Source organism: Tenrec ecaudatus, chromosome 12 (assembly GCF_050624435.1).
Source record: "Tenrec ecaudatus isolate mTenEca1 chromosome 12, mTenEca1.hap1, whole genome shotgun sequence".
Taxonomy (NCBI): domain Eukaryota; kingdom Metazoa; phylum Chordata; class Mammalia; order Afrosoricida; family Tenrecidae; genus Tenrec; species Tenrec ecaudatus.
In genome coordinates this window covers 77,644,760-77,668,931 of record NC_134541.1, presented here as the reverse complement: position 1 = coordinate 77,668,931, position 24,172 = coordinate 77,644,760, and the positions used below count along the sequence as shown (strand labels likewise).

The 24,172-nt window shown below is 38.1% G+C and overlaps 1 protein-coding gene across 1 annotated transcript in view; it reads left to right on the top strand.

Annotated features, from left to right (window-relative positions):
- The window catches only part of WDFY4 (WDFY family member 4), a 388,818-nt gene that overhangs the window by 234,270 nt on the left and 130,376 nt on the right, over nucleotides 1–24,172 (top strand). The window contains exons 39-42 of the mRNA XM_075527922.1: nucleotides 6,394–6,471; nucleotides 15,337–15,543; nucleotides 21,291–21,342; nucleotides 22,427–22,593. Coding sequence (XP_075384037.1) covers nucleotides 6,394–6,471; nucleotides 15,337–15,543; nucleotides 21,291–21,342; nucleotides 22,427–22,593 — 504 coding nt within the window. The remainder of the gene's footprint in view (nucleotides 1–6,393; nucleotides 6,472–15,336; nucleotides 15,544–21,290; nucleotides 21,343–22,426; nucleotides 22,594–24,172) is intronic.

Here is a 24,172-nt window from a genome sequence, read left to right as displayed (position 1 = left end):
AGTCATAACTCCTAATCATCATATAGGTTGTCTATAAGGACATCTGATCAAGATGCTAGAGCAGGTCAAAACCCAGACTTTGCTCCAGTTTTTATATCATCCATCTAGGTCCAGTATGATGCCTGCCCACAGGAGACCAAGGATTCTGTATGCGCCCTTGGCAGCTTCTTGTAAAGGTGGTTTCTGATGATTACACAGTCCTCTATCACAATATCACAGCGATGTGGCATCATTATTGAACTGTGTTTGTGTAGATTGCTTCATCTTTTTTGCTACTATGAATAGGATGGTGAAAATGTGGACCACTGATCTTTTCTATATATCTATGCTTATTTCCTTGGGATTAGGTATTAGTAGAGAAAGTGAGTCAAAAAATTAAATGGAATACACCAAGTATTCCATTTAATTTTTACACCAGTATTCCATTTAATTTTTACACCAAGTATTCCATTTAATTTTTACACCTAGTATTCCATTTAATTTTTGCACAGCACCTACTGTGCCAATTAGGAGCCCTACTGTCAGTGTTGGGTAAACATAGAACTACTGACTGCAAGGTAGGGAGTTCAAACCTATTAGCTACTCCTCAGGAGAAAAATGAGGCTATCTGCTCCCATAAAGATTTACAAAGCCTAAGAAATCCTACAGAGTTGCTATGAATCAGAATTACTTTGATGGCTGTGGTTTGGGGTTTCTGGTGCCCATGAAGAGTCACTATTCCTCACTACCGAAAGGAGGCCAGAATCTGTGGTTTTACTCTTTGTACCACATTTCTGTTAGCTTTGATGTTGACCTTTCACATTTTGTGAGGCCACATAACTGATTAGTGGACTAATGATGCTACAAACAAGTAACTGTAATAACTGTTATCAATGTGTAACACAGTGTCTTGGGGGATAACTCCGGCAGGAGTGTCTCCAGCAGATGCGCATCCCCGGGGGGGGGGGTGCCCCTAGCAAAGGTGAGCTCCACTAAGCTCCAGGAAGCTCCAGGTAACTCTCTATGACAAGGCCCTGTTTGTGCCCCATTACTCATTTCAAGATATGACTTTAATTCTGATGCAGATCTTTCTTTAGGGAGGCACTGGTAAGTCAGACACTTAAGACCACAACTGTTTTCTTGCGCAAACCTCTAAATGGCCTTTAGAAACTCTTTATTCTCCTTAAAAGGTTCCCAAATGTTTTGATATACTGACACTTGCTAAGCTTGGGTCATTTAGCTCGAATACGGGATACAGCTCTCATAAGCAGTGCTCTGGATTTGCTTGTGCTCCACACGCTGCATGTCCAGAGTTCCAGGCAGATAGGCCCTTGCCCTTGGACTGACTGGAATCACCCTCTGCTGATCTCCAGATTAGGTGTGAAAACCTTGTGGGGCACAAAAGGTTCTAACGGTCGCGTACACTTAATATTCAATGTGAAGTTAATGTACAATAGGAATGTAAAAATGTACATGGTGGAACCATCTACGAGAACAGAGTCTAAGGAACCCATGTTCAACTTTGCCACTGTACTAGCTGACTCACTTCACTTGATCTAAACATTCTCTTCTACACAATGGAGATGATCGTAATCTAGATTTGTCAGGGGAGTGACATTAAAAGTGTTAATGCCTATGAAAACTCCTTGTAAAGTGCTGCATTAATTAATTAGATTTAATGTGGAGAGAACAAAGAAATAACAGGTATTCGGGTGTAAATGATCAGTTTCTATGCATTTGGACAGCATCTTTTTATATTCCTCCTATTTATGGTTCCAAACTTACATCATACATTTAAGACCGTTCCTCAGCTCTCATGGAAAACAGATTGCTTTGCTTCCTAGGTCTCCTGAAAATATAAGGCACCCTGGGTAAATCAACTCAGTTTCTAATATTCCCTATAAATCTAATCACAAATGCCTCATACACTCACCTTCTTCCTCCATTCTCCAATATAAAGAACTCTTCCTTATTCTTTGTTCATGTTAGCCTCTACATGGGCTTCTGATCCTACCATTACCCTTTCCCTTTCTTTCTTTTTACACAATGGGTAATTTTTAAAAAACATTTTATTAGGGACTCAGACAACTCTTATCACAATCCATACATACATCAATTGTATAAAGCACATCTGTACATTCTTTGCCCTCATCATTCTCAAAACATTTGTTCTCCAAGCCCTTTGCATCAAGTTCTCTTTTTCCCCTCCCTCCCCGCTACCCCTTCCTTCATGAGCCCTTGATAATTTATAAAATATTATTTTGTCATCTCTTGCCCTGTCCAGCGTCTCCCTTCACCCCCTTTTCTGTTGTCCCTCCCCCAGGGAGGAGGTCACATGTAGATCCTTGTACACTTTCCCTTTCTTAGAACCTGCTCTATAATTGACCTTTCAACCCTGTCCCTTTTTTTTCTACAGTCAAGCTCCCCTTAGATATATTAATGTATTTGAAATTTTTCCTTCCTGTTTTAATTTGTGGCCCTATACTCTTTCTCTTCTCGTCCAGAGTCAGACATTTGTATATGCTTCCTATTTCTGTTTCCTTATTACTAAACCTCGTCTAACCATTCCTTTAAAATGACTCCTGCAGAGTTTCCAATGACCTTCTTCTAAAATATCGAATGGACATTTATTCCAGCCTTACCTAACTGGACTTCTCGATTTTGTTCATTAGGGCAGAAATACCATTGGCTTCCATGTCATTTTCGTTCTAGTTTTTCTAAAAATTTCTTAATCCATCTTTTCCTAGCCTAAACTCCCTGGCATTTTCTAGATTCCTGACCTTGTTTCATCAGTTTCTTCTTCCATGTACTTAATCACCTTAAAATTCCAAAAAATCTCACCCAGAGGTAGTAGTGGCTTAGTGATGGGATTCTCTATTTTTGGGTGAGAGACTTTGGTTCAGCTAATGCACCTGATGTACAGCTGCCATCCATTGAGTGTTGCTATGATACTGAACTAGTTTCATTAGAGATTCCAGATTAAGATACACTGTAAAAAAGCCTACTTGGTTTCTGAAGATCAGCCAATGAAAACTCTATGAATCACATCAGTGACCTGGTGCACTTGGTAGTCTGGGTGGTGTAGGACTGGAAGCACGTCATCCCCTCATGCATTGGATCATCATGCATCGAGGGCTGATTGGCTACCTTAATAACAACATCATTTCACTTAAATGTCCCCTATTTCTTTATCTTTTTTAATTTCTCATAAATTATATAATTTAACTTATTTCATTGAATAAACCAGATATTGTGGTATAATTCTAGCCCTCTCATATTCACTGACTGATTCATACCAATTTTGCATTCTATGTAGTTTTTTTGAGGGTTTTAATTTTTTTTTAAATTTTATTTTATTGGGGGCTTTTGCAGCTCTTATCACAATTCATGCATACATCCATTTTGTCAGACACATCTTTACATATGTTGTCATCATCTGTTTCAAAACAATGTCTTTATATTTTTAATCATTTTATTGGGGGCTCATACAATTTTCATCACAATCCATACATACATACATTGTGTCAAGAACATATATACATTTGTTGCCATCATCATTCTCAAAACATTTGCTTTCTACTTGAGCCCTTAATATCTGCTGCTCATTTTCCCCCTGCCTCCCCACTCCCCCCTACCTTATGAACCCTTTGTCATTCATAAATTATTATTATTTTGTCATATATTACACTGTCTAATGTCTTTAACCCTCCCACTTTACTTGTTATATAACTGCTGCAATTCAGGAACATCTGAACTTTCACTTGTACTATTTCACTTGAATCCTAATTGATTTCCCAAACGCCAATTTTGCCTCTTTACTCAATCCATGCTGACAGAGTGAGAGATCAAAAATGCTGACGTCACCATTATCCTATGTAACCTCTCTCATTGACTCTGCCACAGGATCAGTTCCTTCTGAGCCTTTTCTCTTAAAGCCTATTGCCTTGGCCTTCACTCTTTATATTTAATCACAGAGAGTTTTTTGAACCATTCTGAATTCAACCCACAGGATTTTTCTCATTGTCTTTCATTGGTCTGAGAACTTTTCAGCCATCTTCCCTTGGTGAAGTCTTATTCCTCCATATTAAGCTTATGTAACGTCTTACTGGGTCCAGGCCATAATCCTCTGTGGTATAACCAAATGCGTCAAGAACCCTAGACTGCAGGTTTCATAGGCAAGCTGTTCCTTTGAACAGTGAAGATTATTGTTCACTAAGTTCATACAGAATTTTCTGTAATCCTTAATTATGAAGCAGGCATCAAGGTCCAATTTTCAGCTAATATGATCAATGATTCCAATATATTTTATCCAAATAGTTTCTTACTTTTTCCTGATCCTTAGTTGTATACTGTTTCTTTCATTCTACTCTGTCTAGCTTTACAACATCCCCACATAATAGACAAATTAGGCACTGTCAACATTATTTCCTAAATGATTAACCAAATTTAAGGAAGACTGAAAATATGTTTCCCCTAGTAAGGATCCAAATTTCAGATATCTGGATTTTTGAGCTTTCCATCTCCCATATCTTTATTTTGCCACACTCAGAGCAACATGAAAGCATAACTTAAATATATATATATATGTGTGTGTGTGTGTGTGTATTCATTTCTCTGAAATTTCCTACCCTAGTCACAGTTACACTCCCTGGGGCCATCCAAACAAGTTCAATCCATCTTAGATGAGATGACATGTTTGCTATTTGAAGATTACATCTTTGTATCCAAGTGTCTCCCAAGGGTTCTCTTCTCTTGCAGAATGTCTCCAAAGCAGCATATTAAAAAGATGTCTGATCTTTTGCCTTAGATGTAGAATTAGACAATTTTGTCAGCATTTTATGTCATTTATGTGCACATGATACTTCCTTTACTTATAATGTATACCGTCAATATAGCAGCAATATAAAAAATTGCAAAGCAAAAGAAAAGAAAAACCTAATCCTATCACTCCCCAAGATTCATTGATTGTTATAATAATAATAATAAATATTGACATACTGTTTTGTTTAAATATTTTCCATCTTTTCCAATAAGTACTTCTAAAACTTTTGTTAAGGTATAATATACATGGAAAAATAATTAAGTCATAAGTATTTAGATTGAAGAATTTTTAAAAAGTGAACATGGAACTACCACCAAGTAAAAATAAACATTCGTGGGAGAAAGAATCTGATAAATGTATACCCAGGAATGCGTTTAGTGCTTGAACTTAATCCTAACTCCAATGTAAGAAATAATTACCTCTTTTGACCTGACCCTGCTCAATACTTGCTCAACTAAGTGCACATGTAAAAAAGCACACTAAAATGTGTGACCCAAGGATTGTACATTATAGATTCCAAATCCAAATAAGGGAATGGTATCAGAGCTTAAATTGGTGTGCAGAAGGCTGTGGATGTCAGGAAATAGGCCTCAGGTGATTTTCCTCTAACCATGATTGAGGGATGGCAATAAACTGGTTATCAAACGGAGAGTATTGGAGAGATGCCTTTTTCAATCTTTTCACTTCATCGATATCTTACTTGATAACTATACCTTAATGATAGACTTTAATGTCTTATAGGGTAAGAGTCTCAACTCATTTCTTTTCTTTGACTATTCTTAGATCACTGCAGTCTTTGTCTTCAAAGTGTAAGTGGGCACCTCGATGCCACCCTGGAGTGATCTAATTGGAGGCTGGGTTTCGGTGGAACTTGGCCACTTGCATTCAGACTTTGTTCCTTCCCAGATTTCACCTTTACAGTCCTCCTCCTATTGCTTCGTACAAACCGAGAAGATGGGAGGTTTTGCCCAGGTTCTCAGTCTCATACTACTAATGACTCAGCAGCAGTAAAAGGGGACATCAAGGCAAAGTCTTGGCTGGCTTCTTTGTATTACCTTATTTTAGGAATCTTGGTTCTATTGACCAGATTACGTTTTGTTTTTATCTCCCCAGCTAACTGAGACTCCCCAGAGCTCCACTAAGCTTCTCTGCCATTACTTTTGCCCAATTTCTGTGCCTATTCTGCTATTTTCAAATGTGTGAGTATTTCTCGGGTAAATGAGGCAGAAACTATTTGGCACACGTCAGAAAGTTTCCTTTCTCTTTCAGATCTTGGCTCCTCAGCTTTTGTCTTGGTGGTTCTCTACTTTCTTAAAGCAAGTTACTCACATCTAAATTTTCTGTTTGTCAAAGGAATGTTGGTCTGTTATAAACTAATTCATCAACTGGGAATGGAGGTAAACCATAAATATATACATGAGTATGTGCATATCTGAGTGTATAATTATAGTTGAGCTCTAGTTATTTGATTGTAGTTTATGTTACTGAAAATCCCTGTACCCACTGTTTAACCCTGAAAATGTATGAATAGAGCGGTTCTTACTGAGAATCACACTATCATCTAGTTATAACTTGCTTTATCTTTTTTCCAGGATTTTGTGTCATGTATCGAGAACTACAGAAGAAAAGGTCAGGAACTTTATGCTTCTTTATACAAAGACCATGTGCAGGTAAGAAAAGGGAAAACATTCTTTCTGTTAACAGTAGACTACAATACACCTTGAACCAGATCTGAAAAACTAAAATGACCTTTGAGTTCAAGTTCACATAAGCCAAAATATAACCCACCTTGAATTTAGCTTAAATAACCATAAAGGGTATTTGTCTGAGTTCTAGATTAAATATGTACTAAAGAGCCATAATGATCTTTGTTCACAGTTCTAGATTGCCTAAATCACAATTAGACTATCAATCATTCAGTCTTACTTACCTGAAGTATACAATAGGATTTGGATTCACATGGTCAGGAACTGAAGCCCTAAGGCAGCTTGTGCACTCAGTCATTACTTCACCGACCCACGCCATCACTACATATTGATTCCAAGGATGACTCAGATGCTGTGTCAGTATATAAATGTGAGTGAAACAAAGATGGGCCTTGCTCCCAAAGAGCTTCTTTGGGGAGGAAAGATACACATTAAACCAAAAAGACAAATCCACTGCGGACTCCTATCAACCCAATAGGACAAAGTAGAACTCCCTTGAGTTTCTGAGGTAAAGATACCCTCATCTGTCTCCTGTGGAGTGGATGCTTTGTTCGAACTGTTGACTTTGCAGTTAGCAGACCTATGCATTACTCACTCTACTCCCAGGGCTCTTTCTATGTATTAAAAGACCTCACAAATTAGTAGATAGTTATAACTCGGGTTGAGTACTAACCCAGGAAAATAGAGGGAACGATGGGCAAATGTGGAGTAATAATTTAATTTGGGGATCAGAAGATCCTCTCTGCGAAAGCTACAAAAAACCCGAGATCAAAAGAAAAAGAGACTATTAGTAAAGTAGTTTGGGTGAGGTGTTGGGGGCTCAGAGTTGAGCTTGTCTGGGAGTCTTATGACAGGAGAGAGACGAGTGGCAGTAGACTGTAATGGCCTGAAAATGACTGGTACAGATGGCCCAGGGACAGAGTAGACCACTGCTGAGATCCCATTAGGTTTGTCTGACAGACAAGCTTTACAGACTTAGAACACTTCTTTATATGTGGTTTTTCACACTCTAGGGAAAGAGTAACATCTTTCATACCACTCCGTGTCCTACTTTAATCACTTCCTGTGGCTGTAATCTGAGCCATTCTGACCCCATCTTTAAAATGAGACAACACACCTAACTCCAGATATTACAGAACAAGCGTAAAACATCCGCGCAGCGACAGAAAGAGAACAGATGTCCCAATGGCAGCAGCAAAAGATGGATTTACAGTCGGTGTCACCGTTGTTAGCAGGAGAAAACATGTGATTCCTAGCAATAAAGCACAGTGTGCAGTATTAGAATTTTGTTAACGGTATTACTTACTGAGAAACTTTCTAGTTCCACAGTCTGTGTTGTTGAAGCTGTCAGGTGCCATCCAGTTGGTTCCAGCCCACAGTGACCCAAGGCACAGCAGAGCAAACACTGCTTAGTCACCATTCTTATGTTTGAGCCCATTGTTACAGCCACTGTGTCAATTTATCTCACAGAGAGCTCCCTCTTTGTAGCTGACCCTCTAGTTTGCCATGCCTGCTGTCCTTTTTTAAGGACTGGACTCTCCTGATAGCATGTCCAAAGTAGCTGAGAAGACTTGCTGCACTTCTTCTAAGACAGATTTTTTTTTTGCTTTTGGGGGGCCATCTGTTGTACTTTTCCATATGTTTCCCTAACACCCTATTTCAAATGCACCCCGGTTTTTTACCTTCCCGTACATCGAAGTCTATTGAAGATACCCTGGCTTGGGTCATATGCACCTTAGTCTTCAAAGCGGCCACCTTGCTCTTCAAAACTGGAAGAGCAATATTCGTCAGAACAGAGGTGGTGGGAAAAAGTGTTGGGCTTATTCAGTAGGGGCTCTTTGCTGCTTTCCGAGGGGTTCTCAGGCATGTCTCATATCTGCAGTACCTCTACTTTGAGAGGCTGCACAGTGGGCACCTACTTGCATACTTGGGTAGTTGTCTCACTAGTATATTTGGTTGTGTCCACTCCCATTAGAACACTTGAAGATCACTAACTTTCTTTATTCAGGACTAGCAACATGGGGAAAAATTCCGTTTTCATCAAGGAAAAAAGTAGAATGAGCTGAGTATGAAGCCATCCTTTATTTATGGACTATCTAGGCACAGTTGTACTATTTTTTGTTTGGTTGTAGGCAGATTATATTGTTTATCTAAATTTCCAAATGTAGTCAGGAAGATAGCTATTTCTTTCTGTGTTGGAAGAAACTAAGCGATCTTGTACGATGAAGCAAGATATATTCTCTTGTACTTGCATGGGTTTCTATTGACATTCATGATAGGTTAGGCCCAGGTGAAGGGGGACTCACAAGAAGGAGCAAACCTTCAAAAGGAGCTCTCAGCCCGTGAGAAAGGGACCCTGACCTCCGGGAGACTCGCCCAGGAATCCCTTAATCTTATCACTGCGCCCTTCATGGGAAGGCCCTAAGTGGGTGTTCTTGATACAAATAATTCCTAAAAAACATGGGGTCCAACGGGGGTTTACAGAACACTTGAGTAAGTTGTGCAGAGGTTTACTTTTTATGCAGGTATTTTCAAGAAAATAAGTATTAGGGGGCTAATTCACAAGATAATTTCAGATTGTTTCAATGTGCAAAATAAATTATTCTGATATTTTAGGGCATGAAGAAGTCATCACTGTCTTTAGAAGATATCAGTGTCTGTCTAGATTGCACTTTTCCACGCAGTCCCCCTCCACTACCGGGAAGTCAAGTCCAAACTCTGGACCTGACTCGGGCTTAACTAGTCGGCCATGTTCCTCAAAGAGTGCGTCTTACCAGGTGTGCCCAATGTGGTCCTTCCAAAGGGAATGATGAAAAGATTCAGAGGCCTGGGACACAGAGCAGTGTATCCAATCCATTGAAGAGTTCTCGAACCTTGTGCTAATTGAAGTTGCCTGAACCCAGATCTTGAAAGTAAAATAATACCAGAGCTTGGAAATTAACCCAAGTATCCTTCTACACCACAAACTGTCAACAGCAAATATTTCCATTCTGATATTTCTAACAATTCTCATTCTTCTTGTTTGATCCAACATCTTTGTCTTGATGTTATCTTCTTAAGCCAGCTCAGGTTTATAACGACCTCATCATTATTTATAGATATGTTTTATCATGACTATGCTTAGATTTTTTGTTAACATTATTAGTTTGTTTTATATACTCTTCACTGGTTGAAATTCTTTGAAAGTGACTTGCCACCTCAAAAATGGACTTTCTTTTCATCTGTATGGGCCTTCTGGCCATCTCACTCTCTTCTGGGCCATTCAAAGGCCCACCAGCTGTTTCTCCTTCATTCTCTATGAGTATATGTGCATTCGAATCCATCAAAGCCCTTTCAGATGTACAGATCAGGAGCTCAGCTCACAGGGCTTAGGCACCATTCGGATGAAATATCTGGATTTATATTACTGAAAAATCCAGGATAAAATTGGGCCACAATAAAGCTGGATCAAGATATTCAAAACTTGCTTTTCTATACAATAGAAACTCACACATACATTTATTGCATCATCTAGACAAAACAGTATGCTCGACATTCATGATGTTTGACCAGTTCTCCTGTGTGTCCTAATGACCGCAGGTATGGAATAATTTCAAATGCTCCTCCAACCTATGTATGTGCCAGCACATCAATTCTTTCTGTGACCATGAGTTTTGGGAAATTTAACCCACCTTTCACCTGAAAGCCATATCATTCAAAGAATAAATTAGATTTCTAAACAAATAGAAATCTTATGGCCTGAAACCTAAACTTAGTTCGTGCTATTAATTAAACTTTAAGTCAGACAGGTAAAGTTTAGTTATATTTAAGAATGAGCCCTTCAACAATTGTTCCTATATAAAATGAACACACTATTTAGCCTATATGTTATATATACATATATATAAAGATTTTTAGTCATGCATATATTTTCTATTTAAAATATCAATATTATTAATTTAACAATTGTTAAAAATATAAATTACTGAATACTTTATTACTTTATTATGAACTCATGATTTATAACATTCATATATTAAATATACATATAATAGATATTAAAAGTCTCTCTATATAATATACCCTTTTTGCCTCCAAACAAAGCTTGCTTTAAGGACTCTCTTTTTGCCTGTCTTTCCCTGTCTGTCTATATCTGTCATTCTCTTTTTCTCACACATTTAAGTAAGCATATATGTTTGCATGTGTATGTGATTACTAATGAGTTTAAGTCACATAGACATATGGATGAATAAATGAACCTGAAATAAATCCATGCTCTACTCACCAAACTACACATGCCGACATGAGACAGGTACATGTAAAGCCTGATATTAAGATAATATCTGACTACCAAGCTGATGTCTGTAGGGTAGTGTCTGACCCGGAGCAGGAAATGACCTCTGTTCATGTACATATAGGAACAATATGGGCTGGAACTTGGGGTTCTGAATGGACGCTGGTGTGACCAAGCTTCTGTTACATCCCTGGGAGTTCATAAACAAACAATCCCGAGAACAAGAATCTAGCACACACTCCAGTGAAGGTTTCTGAATCAGTCGGACTCAGTTTAGATCTCATTTGGGCCTTCTGTTTTCCTTGGGCAAGTCACTTTTCCCCAAGATTTCATTTCTTCGGAAGAATAATAGAAATTACTTCATAGTGAGAATAGAAATTACTACCATGAGTAGATTCTATGACACAAAGCAGACAAAGTGTGTGCTAATGAGTTTCTTTTCTATTTATATTAAATGTCTGTTACTCATACTTTTTGTCATTGGCATTGTCACTTTCCAATTTTCTAAAAAAAGTTAAATATAGAAAAAATGCAAGTAACTAAAATTTTACCCTACCTACAAAGGAGAAACTTTACTATTAAACTGAATTGGAAAGTGACCTGGAGAGATATTTACAAAAGTTCAGTGTAGCATACAAAAGACATTTTATGGGTATCTGCATACATACTGAAGTTTGAATTTTACTTAAATAGACGATAAAGTATCACATATACATAATAAGATTTAACAAATTTTTAAAACAAAACAAAGACAACATAAACTAGTTGCTAATGAGTGTACTTCAATTCATGAACATTAAACTTTGATGAATATTCCAGAAACCTGAATATTCTATAATCATAGTATTAAAAGGTTCTTAGAAATCATCTATACCTAACATATAATTTAATAGTTGGCACATCTGGGAACAGGAATGACTTGTTGAAGTCGACCAACTAGTAGCACGTATGTTAATTCTCATTACATGGTCAATTCAGACGAGTGGGGCAAGTACCTTTAGCATCATTTTTCAAGCATTGCTGTTGTTAACTTTGTTAAGTCAGCCTCATCCCATGCACAATAGAATGAAATACTGCCCAGCCCTGTGCTATCCCCGTGATTGATTGTGTAGCAGATTATTTTCCTAAAAAACATTTATTTTGTGGTGGTTGTTGAGAATACGCACAGCAAAACATACACCCATTCAACAGTTTTTACTTGTACTAATTAGTGACGTTAATTGCATTCTTTGAGTTGTGTGACCACCCTCATTCTCTTTTTTTGTGTTATTATTCACTCATTAACCTAAACTCACTTCATTTTTAATATTTTTTATTTTATTAAAAATTTTTTTTTACATTTTATGAGGGACTCACACAACTCTTATCACAATCCATACATATACATACATCAATTGTATAAAGCACATCCATACATTCCCCGCCCCAATCATTCTCAAAGCATTCTCCACTTAAGCCCTTTGCATCAGGTCCTCTTTTTTTTTCCCCCTCTCCCTCCCAGTCTCCCTCCCCCGCCTTCTCTGCCGTCCCTCTCCCAGTGAGGAGGTCACACGTGGACCCCTGTAATCAGTTCCCCCTTTCCAACCCACTCACCCTTCACTCTCCCAGCATCGCCCCTCACACCCTTGGTCCTGAAGGTATCATCCACCCTGGATTCCCTGTGCCTCCAGCCCTCATATGTACCAGTGTACAGCCTCTGTCCTATCCAGTCCTGCAAGGTAGAATTCGGATCATGGTCTAAGCTCACTTCATCCTAAGATTCCTACATAAAATTTTGAGTTGCTGTTTTCAATTTGACCCCATATAGATCTTTAAAGCGTATAGTGTTCAAGGTAGACACTTGTTACTGGTTAAACTAAATGATTGCTAAGTTTTAAGACAACTTTAGGGAATATTTTTGTTAGGATATAAATATTAACTCAGCGAAATAACTTTAGTGGATCATCCACCATCCATGGCTCTAGGAAGTCTAGAGCCCAGGAAAACTTGAAATTATGTTTTGCATTTTCCTATTTTGATTAGATTTCTGCTATGGAATACATAATCAAATATTCAGTAATGGCAGCTGGGCACCATCTAGTTCTTCTGGTCTCATGATAAAGGAGGTAGTTGTTTATGTGAGCAGTTAGCCACACGTTCCATTTCCTCCTCTAATACTGAATCTCCTTCTTCCTTTCCTATTGCTGGAAATAGAGATTAGGTTTCGTCCCTTGGAGTTTCAAGTAAGACTCCTAGGATCCTAGGAACTACACAACAAAGATGAATGCCTAACACAGTATTAGAAGAGTTAACTTGGATGTCCCATGAATCTATGAGCCTAAATATCCTGTGCTGGATTATCTAGAGTAACAAAACCAGTGACACACATGTATGTCTAAGAAAGAACTTTATATCAAGAAGTAATTTTAAGTCAAGAAGGTTTAAGAAAAAAACTTTATATCAAGAAGGCATCTGAGCCTAGTTAGCCTGAACCCTCTTGAGATTCGTGTAATTGCAGACTGATGAAGCAGAAGTTGAAGCAGGGTGATCAGAGGCTCATGAATGCAGAGTAGCATGGATACAAGGTCTGTTGGCACATAAACTAGATGCTAATGAGCGGTCTTCAATTCGTGAACATTCAACTGACAGCCCCTAGGTTGCTTTCCAAGGTCAGTGACTCACATGGAGCCCGCCACCTGATTGACAGGTTAAACTCCGCACCTACGTCCGCATAGGTACCGTCAAATTGACATGAAATCTAACCACCACCTCTCCAAACCAAGGAATCAAACCCCATGAGGTGTTTGTACTCAGTAGCTCCTCTTTTTTAATGTGTGTCACAGTTGTAAATATATCTATCACACAATTTCTCCAAGTCAACTTTTTACAGGTGGACAACTTATTGACAATTGGCTGATAATTTCCATCACCACAAACTATCCCCTTCTCACCTTCCTGCCATCCCTGATAACCCCTATAATAGGAGTTTGTTCTCTATACATTTGTTCTATCTTGTCTTTTTATATAAATGAGGTCATATAATAATTTCCATTTTGTGATTGATCTGTTTCATTCAGCATAAATTTTCCAGTACCATCAATATGGTAACATGTATTAATACTTCATTTTTCCATTGTATTATATATTTAAATTTTATTTTTCTATTCGTCTATTGGTTGGCCTTTAAGGTGTTTCCACTTTTTGGCTTTTGTGAATAGTGCAGCAAGTCTCTGAATCTCTGCTTTCCAATTTTTTGGGATATATGCCTGTCTTGGAATGGCATTGCTCAATCATATGAGAACTCTGATGTTAGTATTTTTGAAGAACTACCACACTGCTTTTGTTTTATGGTTTTATAATTTTTCGTTCCCAAAAGCAATGAATAAGAGTTCCAATTTTCCCACAGCCTTGCCAAAATTTGTTATTTTCTATTTATGTTGCTATTTAATATTAGCCATTCTAGTGGGAGTGAAATCGTATTTCATTGAAATTTTGGTTTGCATCTCTGAAGGGTGGTTATGCTGAGCTTTTTTTCCCCATATATTTGGTAGCCACTTGAATGTCTTCTATGGTGAAATGTCTATTCAAATATTTTGTCTATTTTATGATAGGATTGTCTTTTTATTAAATTGTCTAAATTTTATATATAGTTTGATTATTAGATTCTTTTTGGATATATGGTTTCTAAAAATATTCTTCCAGTTGGTAATTTACATTTTCACTTTTCTTGGCAAGGTTTTTAATGAAGGAAATGACTTTCATTTTTAAGAGATGCAAGTTATTTATTTGTCTTTTTCTATTTGTGCTTTTTATGATATATTTTAAAATCTACTTCTGAATACTAGGCCTGACAGTGTTGTCCCTCTAAAAATTTTATGATTTTACTATGCACACTTTAATGCCATATCCATTTTGAATTTATTGCTTTGTTTAGTGTGAGGGATGTGTTCTGTTTCATTGGTCTACATGGGGAAACTCAATTTTTTCAGCACTGTTTATTGAGAAGATTTTTCTACTTCCATCTAATGGATTTAGCATCCATAAAATTTTAATTGACTGCTTGTTAAGAGACCTTTCTTCCTAATCATAGTCTGGAAGTTCCATTGAACCCTGATCAACTTTACAACCACTTGCAAGCTTCTTTGACAAATAGAAGGAATTCCTTGGGCCTTGGCGAGGAATCAAAGCTAGATCTCCTGCATGGAAGCTGAGAACTTTACCATAGAGCCACCCGATTAGTGTGGGAAAGTGTTTGTCCAGGTTATATTTTCTAAAAGAGCCGTCTATTCGTCCAGTTGATGGCCTTTAGGACTCTAGGACATGGTGTTTTCTAGCAGGCACTTTTAGTGGCCAAAGGAACATAAGTTTTCTCCAATTTAGAATCAGTGCCCAAATCTGAGACATAATTTTCCTTTCCGCAGCCTGGTTCTGGCTTCAAAGAGTTCCTCCATGCCCGTGTGGGGTGAGGGAAAGGGTGGTCTTTTTCAAACAGTTATGGAAGCTGTTGAGCAGAGGAGGTTCGTGGTCGGTCCGGAAGGCCGATGTAACCAGTGTGATGTTGCACTTCTCCTCCTCAGAGACAGAGCTGCGGCCACATGAAGGCAGCCAGTGCGTGGGCCAGCACCAAGGAGCAACTCTTTGGGGAGCTGGGTTTGTGGAGCCAGAGAAGGGCAACCCCGCCTTGGTCGCGGTGGGAGCTGGACTGGAGAGAAGGACCTGCGCGCATGAGGAGGAGAATCAGATGCTTGTCTCCACTGGTGGCCTTGAGCCAAGCAACTGACAAGGTAAGGGCTTGGTTCAGTGGGAAAAGCATAGGCTCTGATGTTATGTTTGAGGCAGAATTTATATAGAAGTTTAACTACCCCATTTTCACTAGTAATTTTCATTTTCAGAACTGTTTTAGATTTCCAGAAACTACAAAACTGTACACCACACCCATCGCCCTCTACATTATAGCTTCAATTAACATTTTATATTCTTCTGAGACATTTGTTAAAAGTAATGAATGAACAGTGATTAATAGGTAAAGCCCATCGTTTTTATTACAGCTTACTCTTTGGGTTAGAAAGTCCTTTGGATTTCAACAAGTGAATGATGCCATTTGTCTACAAATAGAGGAACATACAGAACAGTTTCTAAAATACCCTGTTTCTCCTTCTCCCTCTCTCAACACCATGGGAATTTCTGATCCTTTCCCTGTTCTTATATTCAATTTTTGAGTCGGACAATTATATGGTTTTCTGTGCAGGCAATGACAAATTCAAGAGGAATGCTGATACATTGTCAAAAACAATATTTCAAGATCTGTCTTTAAGTACAATGCTATCTGTAATAGGATACTATCAATAGCCTCCAAGGGAGTTCAGTTAATACAACTATTATTCAATTTTACACACCAACCACTAAAGCTAGTCATAAAGAAATTTAAGAATTGTACCAACTTCTTCCATCTGAAGTTGATCAGATATGCAATCATGGTGCATTGATAATTATTGTAAATTGGCATACAAAAATGGAAATTAAAAGGGAGGATCAGTGGTCTGATACTATGGTTTTGATGACAGAAATGAAACTAGAGAAAGCATTGTAAAATTTTGCAAATCCAATGACCATAATAAATAACTTTTTTCAACAACGCAAACAGAACTATGCATGTGCTGTTTGCCAGATAAATATATAGGAAGAGTAAAATTCACTATAGCTCTGGGAAGAGTCAATTATAAAATGGCCCCATATCATCAGCTAAAACAAGGCCAGAAGCTGACTGTGGAATAAAAAATTGAATATTCATATACAAGTTCAGGTTAAAGCTGAGGAAAATTAAAGCAAGTGCATGAGAACCAAACTATGACCTTGAATATGTCCAACCTGACTTTAGAGAAAACCACAAGAACAGATTTGGTGCATTGAGGTCTAAGGAGTGAATTTTTGGATGACAGCAAGAACATCATATATGAAGAAAGCAAGAAGTCATTAGAAAGACAGGAAAGGAAGAAAAGGTCAAAGTCAATGTCAGAAGAGACTCTGAAAGTTGCTCTTAGAGTAGTGAACGCTACTGGGGGAAAAATGAAGTGAAAAGAGATGAACAGAAAATTTCAAAAGGCAACTTGAGAGTACAAAAGAGTATTACAATGAAATGTACAAAGACCTGGAGTTAGAAATCCCAAAAGGCAAAATATACTCAGTATATCACAACGTGGAAGAACTGAAGAAAAAAATTAAGCCTTGAGGTGCAATAGCGAAAGATTCTGTGGACGGAATATTTGGACAAGGCAACAAAAATCAAAAGAAGAAGAAAAGAATAGACAGCCACGCTCTGAGAAGAAACGTGCTATTCAACCATGTCAGCAAACACCATCCTATCAAAAACAAAGGGAATCTAAGGCAGAATTCCAAGCTACATTGAAGGCAGCAGCCCCTTTGAAAGTGTTCACACAGCTGATAGAGAGCTGAAAGTACTCGCTCATCCATGCCATGGCATTTGTAAGACAGCTACCTGACCAACCTACTGGAAAGGATCCGTATTTGTACCCATTTCAAAGAAAGGTGACCCAACAGAATGGGGAAATTATCAGACAGTATAATTGCTATCACATGCAAGTAAAATTTTGCTGAATGCAGCAATGGTTGCAGCAGTACAGCACCCGAGAGTTGCCAGTTCAAGCTGGATTCATATGAGGAAGTGAAATGAACACTAATTCCTGATGTCAATGCATCTTGCCTGAAAGTAGAGAATCCCAGAAGGATGATAACTTGTGCGTTATTGACATGTGACTGAGTAAACTATAACCAACTATGGATGACACTGAGAGGAATAGAATTCCAGAACACTTAGTTGTGTTCATGTGGAATCGGTTACATGGACCAAGAGGCATTTTTTTCAAACAGAACAAAGAAGCATCGCATACCTTAAAACCACAAAAGCTGAAAATCACAGTTATATCTTTTTACCATAGTTACCCCATTTGAATACTGAGAAAATAATAAAAGAAGCTGTGTTGTATAAAGAAGTGTGTGTGGCATCAGGATCAGGGAAAGGTTTATTCACAACCCAAAATATGCTGATGATACAACTTTACTTGCTGAACATGTGAAGAACTTGAAGCATTTGCTAATGTAAATCAAGGACAGCAAACTTCAGTATGAATTGCTATTTAAAATGTAAAGAAAACCAAAATCCTCACAACCAGACTAATAGGTAACATCATGATAAATGAAAAAAAATTGAAATTGTAAAGGATTTCATCTTGCTTGGATCCACAATAATCAATGCTCACAGAAACAGCAGTTAATAAATCAAATATCACTCTATGAATTCTGATCCACGTCCCAGCATAATTGCTCAAAGTAATGGAAAAACAAATCACCAACTTTATATGGAAAATCAAGAAATCCAGGATAAACAGTACACTAATAAAAAACAAAACACATTGAAAGCCACCCTCTGGAAGTTGTGTTATATGTTTTTCTGTGTTTTGGTGTATGAAACCCAGGACTGATGAACCTATTGGGACCACAAGTAGAATAAGGAATTTGGGGGGTGAAGGTAGGGGGTAGGGGTTAGGTGAAAGGGAGACAATGTCAAGGAGTCCAGGGAGAAAAAGAATGTTTGGAAACATTGTGGTAGCAAGTGTACAATTCTGCTTGCCATGATTGAACTGTGGAATGATATGATATTTGTATTAACTCCCAATTAATAACAAATTTCAAAAATATAATAAAAAAGTAAATTCAGGAAAGGTGTGAAAAGCCAAACTAAAACAAAGTAGGCCATTAAGTCCCAGATTTCAAAACCTATTTTATAGTCACCACAATAATCAAAACAGATTGGTGTTGGTACGACAATATATAGAGAGACCTGATTTTTGATAAAAGACTAAAAAGCATTAACTAGAGATAGCCTTTTCAATAAATAAAGTTGAAAACATGGATCTCCACCTGCAAAAGAATGAAACAGAACCCATACCTCACACTATGAGCAAAAATTAACTCAAAATGAATTAAAGACTTAAATATAAACCCTAGAACCAAAGATCACCAATGAAATAAATAGGGACAAACTTCAGGGCCTAATACAAGGCATAAGCACACTAGCAAACATTATGAAACGACTACAGCACCACAGGAGAAAAATAGAAGACCGAAACCTTCTAAAATATGACATTTTTGTACATTTAAAAACTGCCTTCAAATAGTAGAAAAAGAATACACAGATTGGGGGGAAATAATTGACAATTATATATCAGATAAAGGGCTAATTTCAAAAATCTGTAGAAACAAAACCACCTTACTAAGAAAAAACACAAATAATCAAATAAAAAAAGGCCACAAGATGTGAATAGATGATTTACAAACTATGACTTCAGGCACCCAACAATCATGTGAAAGAATGCTCTCATGCATTCATTTTAGGAGAAATACAAATTAAACAAAAATGAGATACCACCTCAACCAGATACTCTTAGCAACGTTCAAAAACATAGAAAATAATAAATGCTAGATAGGCTATGGAGAGATTGGAGCAGTGATGTGTGGGTGACACTATTGAACAGCCTCTATGGAAAACAGGATGGCCCTTCTTGAAACAAACGTGAATTCAAATACCCCATGATCCTGCTACCTCTCTGTTGCATACACCCCCTAAAGAACTGGAACAGATATATGCACCACCACGTTTATCACTGCAATTTATTAATAACAAAACAGTGGAAATGATCAAAAACTTGGTGCAAAATTGGATAAACAAAGTCAGTTACATACACAAAATGGAATATTACACATCCTTAATAAAATACAATGATGAGTCTATCCAATACCTCATGATATGGGCTAATTAGAGCACAGTACAGTTAATTAATATCATAAAGATAAATATTTCGTGACACCATTATTGTAAAGGGGAAAGAATTTTTTCACACCAAAGGAAAATACTTTGAAGACTGTAAGGAGGGCAAGTGGTAGGGAAGAGTGGGAAGGTGTACGAAGGTAAGACAGGGTGGAGAAATAAAAAGAAGAATCGTCTACACGGGGTGGTGGGTACTTCGATAATGTCACTATTTTGCAATGGGCTGTGGAATGGCATATAGTCCGTTCTTCTTTATATGTGTCACATTCTTCACACAAAAGGTAAAATAACAGTTTTTGTGGCACACAAGCTAGTTTCAAACAACGCAAAGCAGAAATCAAACAGACCGCATTGGCAAAATCAGCTGCACAAGACCTATTTAAAGTGTTGAAGGGGAAGGGTGTCACTTATGGGATGAAAGTGCATTCTCCTCACGTGGTGGTATTTTCAATGACCTCATATGCTTGTGAAAGTTGAACAGTGAATAAGGGAGATCATAGAAGAATTGATGCACCTGGATTAGGGTGCTGACAAAGAATATTGAAAAGGCCTTGGCTTGTCAGAAGAACAAGCGCATCTGTCTTGGTGGAAGGACCACTAGAAAGCCCCTCGGACGCAAGAATGGTGAGCCGTTTCTCCGTGCTTTGGACACGGGATCAGAAGAGACCAGTCCCTGGGGAAGGACTTCATACACGAGAGGAGAGACTCAGTGAATCAGAGGAAGCTGTTCAGTAGATGTTCAATCGACACAGTAGCTATAGCACTGAGCCGAGAAATAACAAGTGTGAGTTCATTTTAATAGCGATTCTGTTCTTGTGTGCTTTGGATGAGCTAGGAGTATAGGTAGGCAATACATGCAGATGAATATATATAACACAATAATTTACTTTTGATGTCGTTTAACAGAGTAAAAGATCCACGAATCCTCCCAAGTATATAGAAATGACTTTCAACATAGTTCAAATGTACAATTTCGTTGCATTAATTACTTTTGTCATGTTTTACAATAATCACTTTAAACTAACAACAGATACTCATTGTTCCCCAATTGCTCATTTTTCTCTCTTCCTTCGCCCCCTGCGGACTATTAATAGACTTGAGATTCCTTACACTTGCCTTCTCTAGATGTTTCGTCTCAGCGGGGCTCTACAATGTTTTAAATTCTGTGACTACCATACTAAGCATAATGGGTACACTAAGCATGATGACAAAGGTTATCCAAGTTGGGGTGTAATTTTTTTTCTGCAATAAATTTCCTGGGGAGGAAAAAGAATTAGCCTTCCCATTGTGCAGGTGGCACCGCTAAATCTTCCTACAAACCTGCTCTCTGGTTATAGAAGCTACTCAACCCCAGGCCCTCCCCTGCTCCCCTCGCCAATACTGCCCACAAAGCAGCCATTCAGTATGCTATTCAATCACATCTTGACATGATCTTTGGTAATTACTCTAGTTAATGTATGATCATAGACCCCCTCCCTTGATCTGGAGCATTTATACTTGTAGTTTATTGTACTCCTTTAGAATTTAACATTTATGTCTCCTTGATGGTCAGTCTTAAAAGCATATGAGTAATCCAAAGGGGACACAAGCATATGTATGTTTGTGAATCAGTGAAATGGGAGATCAGGTACATATGAGGGTGCTGTATCCAGGATTTAATTTCTCTCTTATTTGGTCTTATTTCAGGAGAATGAAGACAGAAATGATGCTATTTTTCAAACAAATGCTAAGAACCAAGGTATTTTGTTTATTTAAACTTTTTGTTCACTAGCTAAACAAATGATTAGTTCATGTAATCTATCATTAATTTTATTAAACATTCTGATTTTAATATTTTGAAATAGAAAAGGCTTCAGGTCCACAGTAGACAGTGCTAAGATGCTTTTCCATTACTTCATCATCTCAATGAAAACACCCTGCTTCATATCTAGACCATTCAGGGAATCTCTCTTGAAACAACAATGGCTTCTCCCACACCCACACCCACACCCACCCCGTCTGCCTAGGGAATTGCCTGATCAATTAGCTATACCATGGAGAGCTTACAAGTTTTCCCCATTAATGAAGATATATATTGGAAAATAACCCAAAGCATATGGGATGAAAATTTAAAAAATAATTGGTCTAGATATTTAATAGATAAATTGCTCCATTCTTCAATTATAGCAGCTGAGAATATTTTGGATATATTAATGTGTTCAATACATTCATATAAGTAATTCAGTGTCAGATTACTCAATAAGCAAGGCAGGCCTGTGGTTACTTGTGCTTAATTACTAATCTATTATGAATATTTTCACATTTTTTCACTACATCAAAGATTCTGCTTTCAGATGTGGTTCCCATCTGTCTCTTTCCCAACTAGACAGCTCTTTCCTACAAACTAAAAGTCTGTTTTTGTGTAATCCTTCACTAGGATAGAGTACCCAGTAAGCAACATAAGTGATATGGTGAAACCCATATGAAATTGCTCACTGCAGATTAGTAAATAAGCACAAATAAGTTAGTGCCTTTGGTCAACGGGTCCCTGAGGTAAATGGATAATCAAATGAGCCTCCAGGAAACTATTGTTCCATCATAGTTCCTTTTGCAAATCTTCCCTGGATTCTCTGAGAGCTGTAGAGCGCCCCGCTTCAGGCACTCCAACATCTTCCGGAGCGAATCACCTGGAGGAGTGTTACAATACCACAGGAGTAGAACTAACATTATGCATCAGAGCCATGTCATTCATTTTCAGAGACGGTTAAGAGGTACACTGGGAAAAGCATTCTGTTTGCATCTGTCCTGGAACCATGCCAACACTATGTGTTATGCTGCCACAGATGAACTGATGCCAAAGAACGCTGAGAGCAAGAAAGACAAGGTGGTCATGGATTGCACCCAACTGACATTCTTCCCTGCCTTACATGAAACTCTGCACTCAGGAGACTTTTTAGAGCTGTGCAAGGAAAGACAAGTTATTTTACAGGAGCTTCTTGATCGAGAAAAGGTAATATATCCTATCAAGATTATCCTTAAAGACTGTTAGATGTGAGAAAATTAAGCTTCATTCATTTGTATTGGAAGTGATGTCCCCATTCACTATAAAAGATACCAATTGAATAATCAAAGACACAGGTATGCCCTTAGATTTGTGGGTCCCGAGCCAAGGGTTCAATTGGAAACCTGGTATCAACATATTTTAAAGTTTTAATTAAATCAAACAAATTAAGTAAAATATGCTCTATCCTCATATTTTGCCCTTTATAACAACCTAGGAGACCTGTTTCAAGCTTAAAATTCTTGATTGTCTTATAGTTTGACACCCAGGTCTCCTGCCCATTGATTGCTGACATGAATCCCTTCCATACCTTACAGGGCCTTGGGTGCATGCATTTGAACGACCCAACCCCTATTGCCATGCTGCTCTCACATGCCTCAGCCCAGTCAGGCCTGGGAGAAGGCACACTGTGGTGCCATGAACCTTCCAAAGAGTGGTTGATTGTGAAGTCTGCATATGTTCAGGAAACAGACTCGGGCTCAAATGAATAGGAAATTTAGGGTTTCAGATGCCTGGACCTGGGTTAGGGGAGCCTAGACTCCAGGTTTACATGGTTCTTTGGCATGTGTGGACAAAAGCTGGAGGCCATTCCTTAAAATATAAGGCCCAGAAGGGGTTCTCTCTAATCCAAGCCTTAAAATGGAATGCAAAGCACATGACTTAAAATGAAAAGGATGGGAGTTCAAGTCTCCAGTTGGCCGTATTCTTAATGTCATGTTATTTAGCAAGCCTTGGTTTTCTCATCTTTTTTTAAAATCTTTTTATTGGGGCTCATAAGGCTCTTATCACAATCTGTACATACATCAATTGAGCAAAGCACCCTTATACATTCGTTGCACTCGTCACTCTCATAATTCACCTTCCAATTGAGTTCCTGGAATCAGCTCGGTTTCCCTTTTTTTCCCCCCATCCCCCTCCCTCCCCGATCCCACCCCTGGTCCCTTGATAGTTTATAATTATTATATCTTATCTTATACTCCCCGGCGTCTCCCCTCACCCGCCTCCCCCTTGCCAATCTCCCTTTTCTCATCTTTAATGTGGATTTTATAGCAAACATATGATTAAAGTTTTTCTGGGTACAAATGGAAGTTAAGGGACTAACTCAGATCCAGTCACTTAGAGGTTCCTATTAAAGAGTAGTTTTGCCCCCTTTTCCAAAGGTTGAGTGCTTTAATGTTTCCTAAACAACCTTGAATATAAGTGGTGATAATATTCCATTGAAACAGCAGCATAGATAGGGCAAGATAAACAAGGCATGTGATGATGCTACAGATATGAAAATAGAAAGTGAAGGCTTATCTGTCCCCGGGGTAAACAGCCCATGAGGATGAGTGTATATCTTCCTGAAAGGCCACCATATGAGCATCCCAGGCTTCTGGGAGTGAGTCATGAGGTCAGACAGTCTGTGATATATTTGAGAAAGTGTCCTTTCCAAGGAAAGTTCCTTACTGAGACTCCAGGAGAGAGCTTATCTCAGGGTTTTCAATTTTTAGAAGTAGTTTCTAATGGCTAGTTATAAGTACACTGG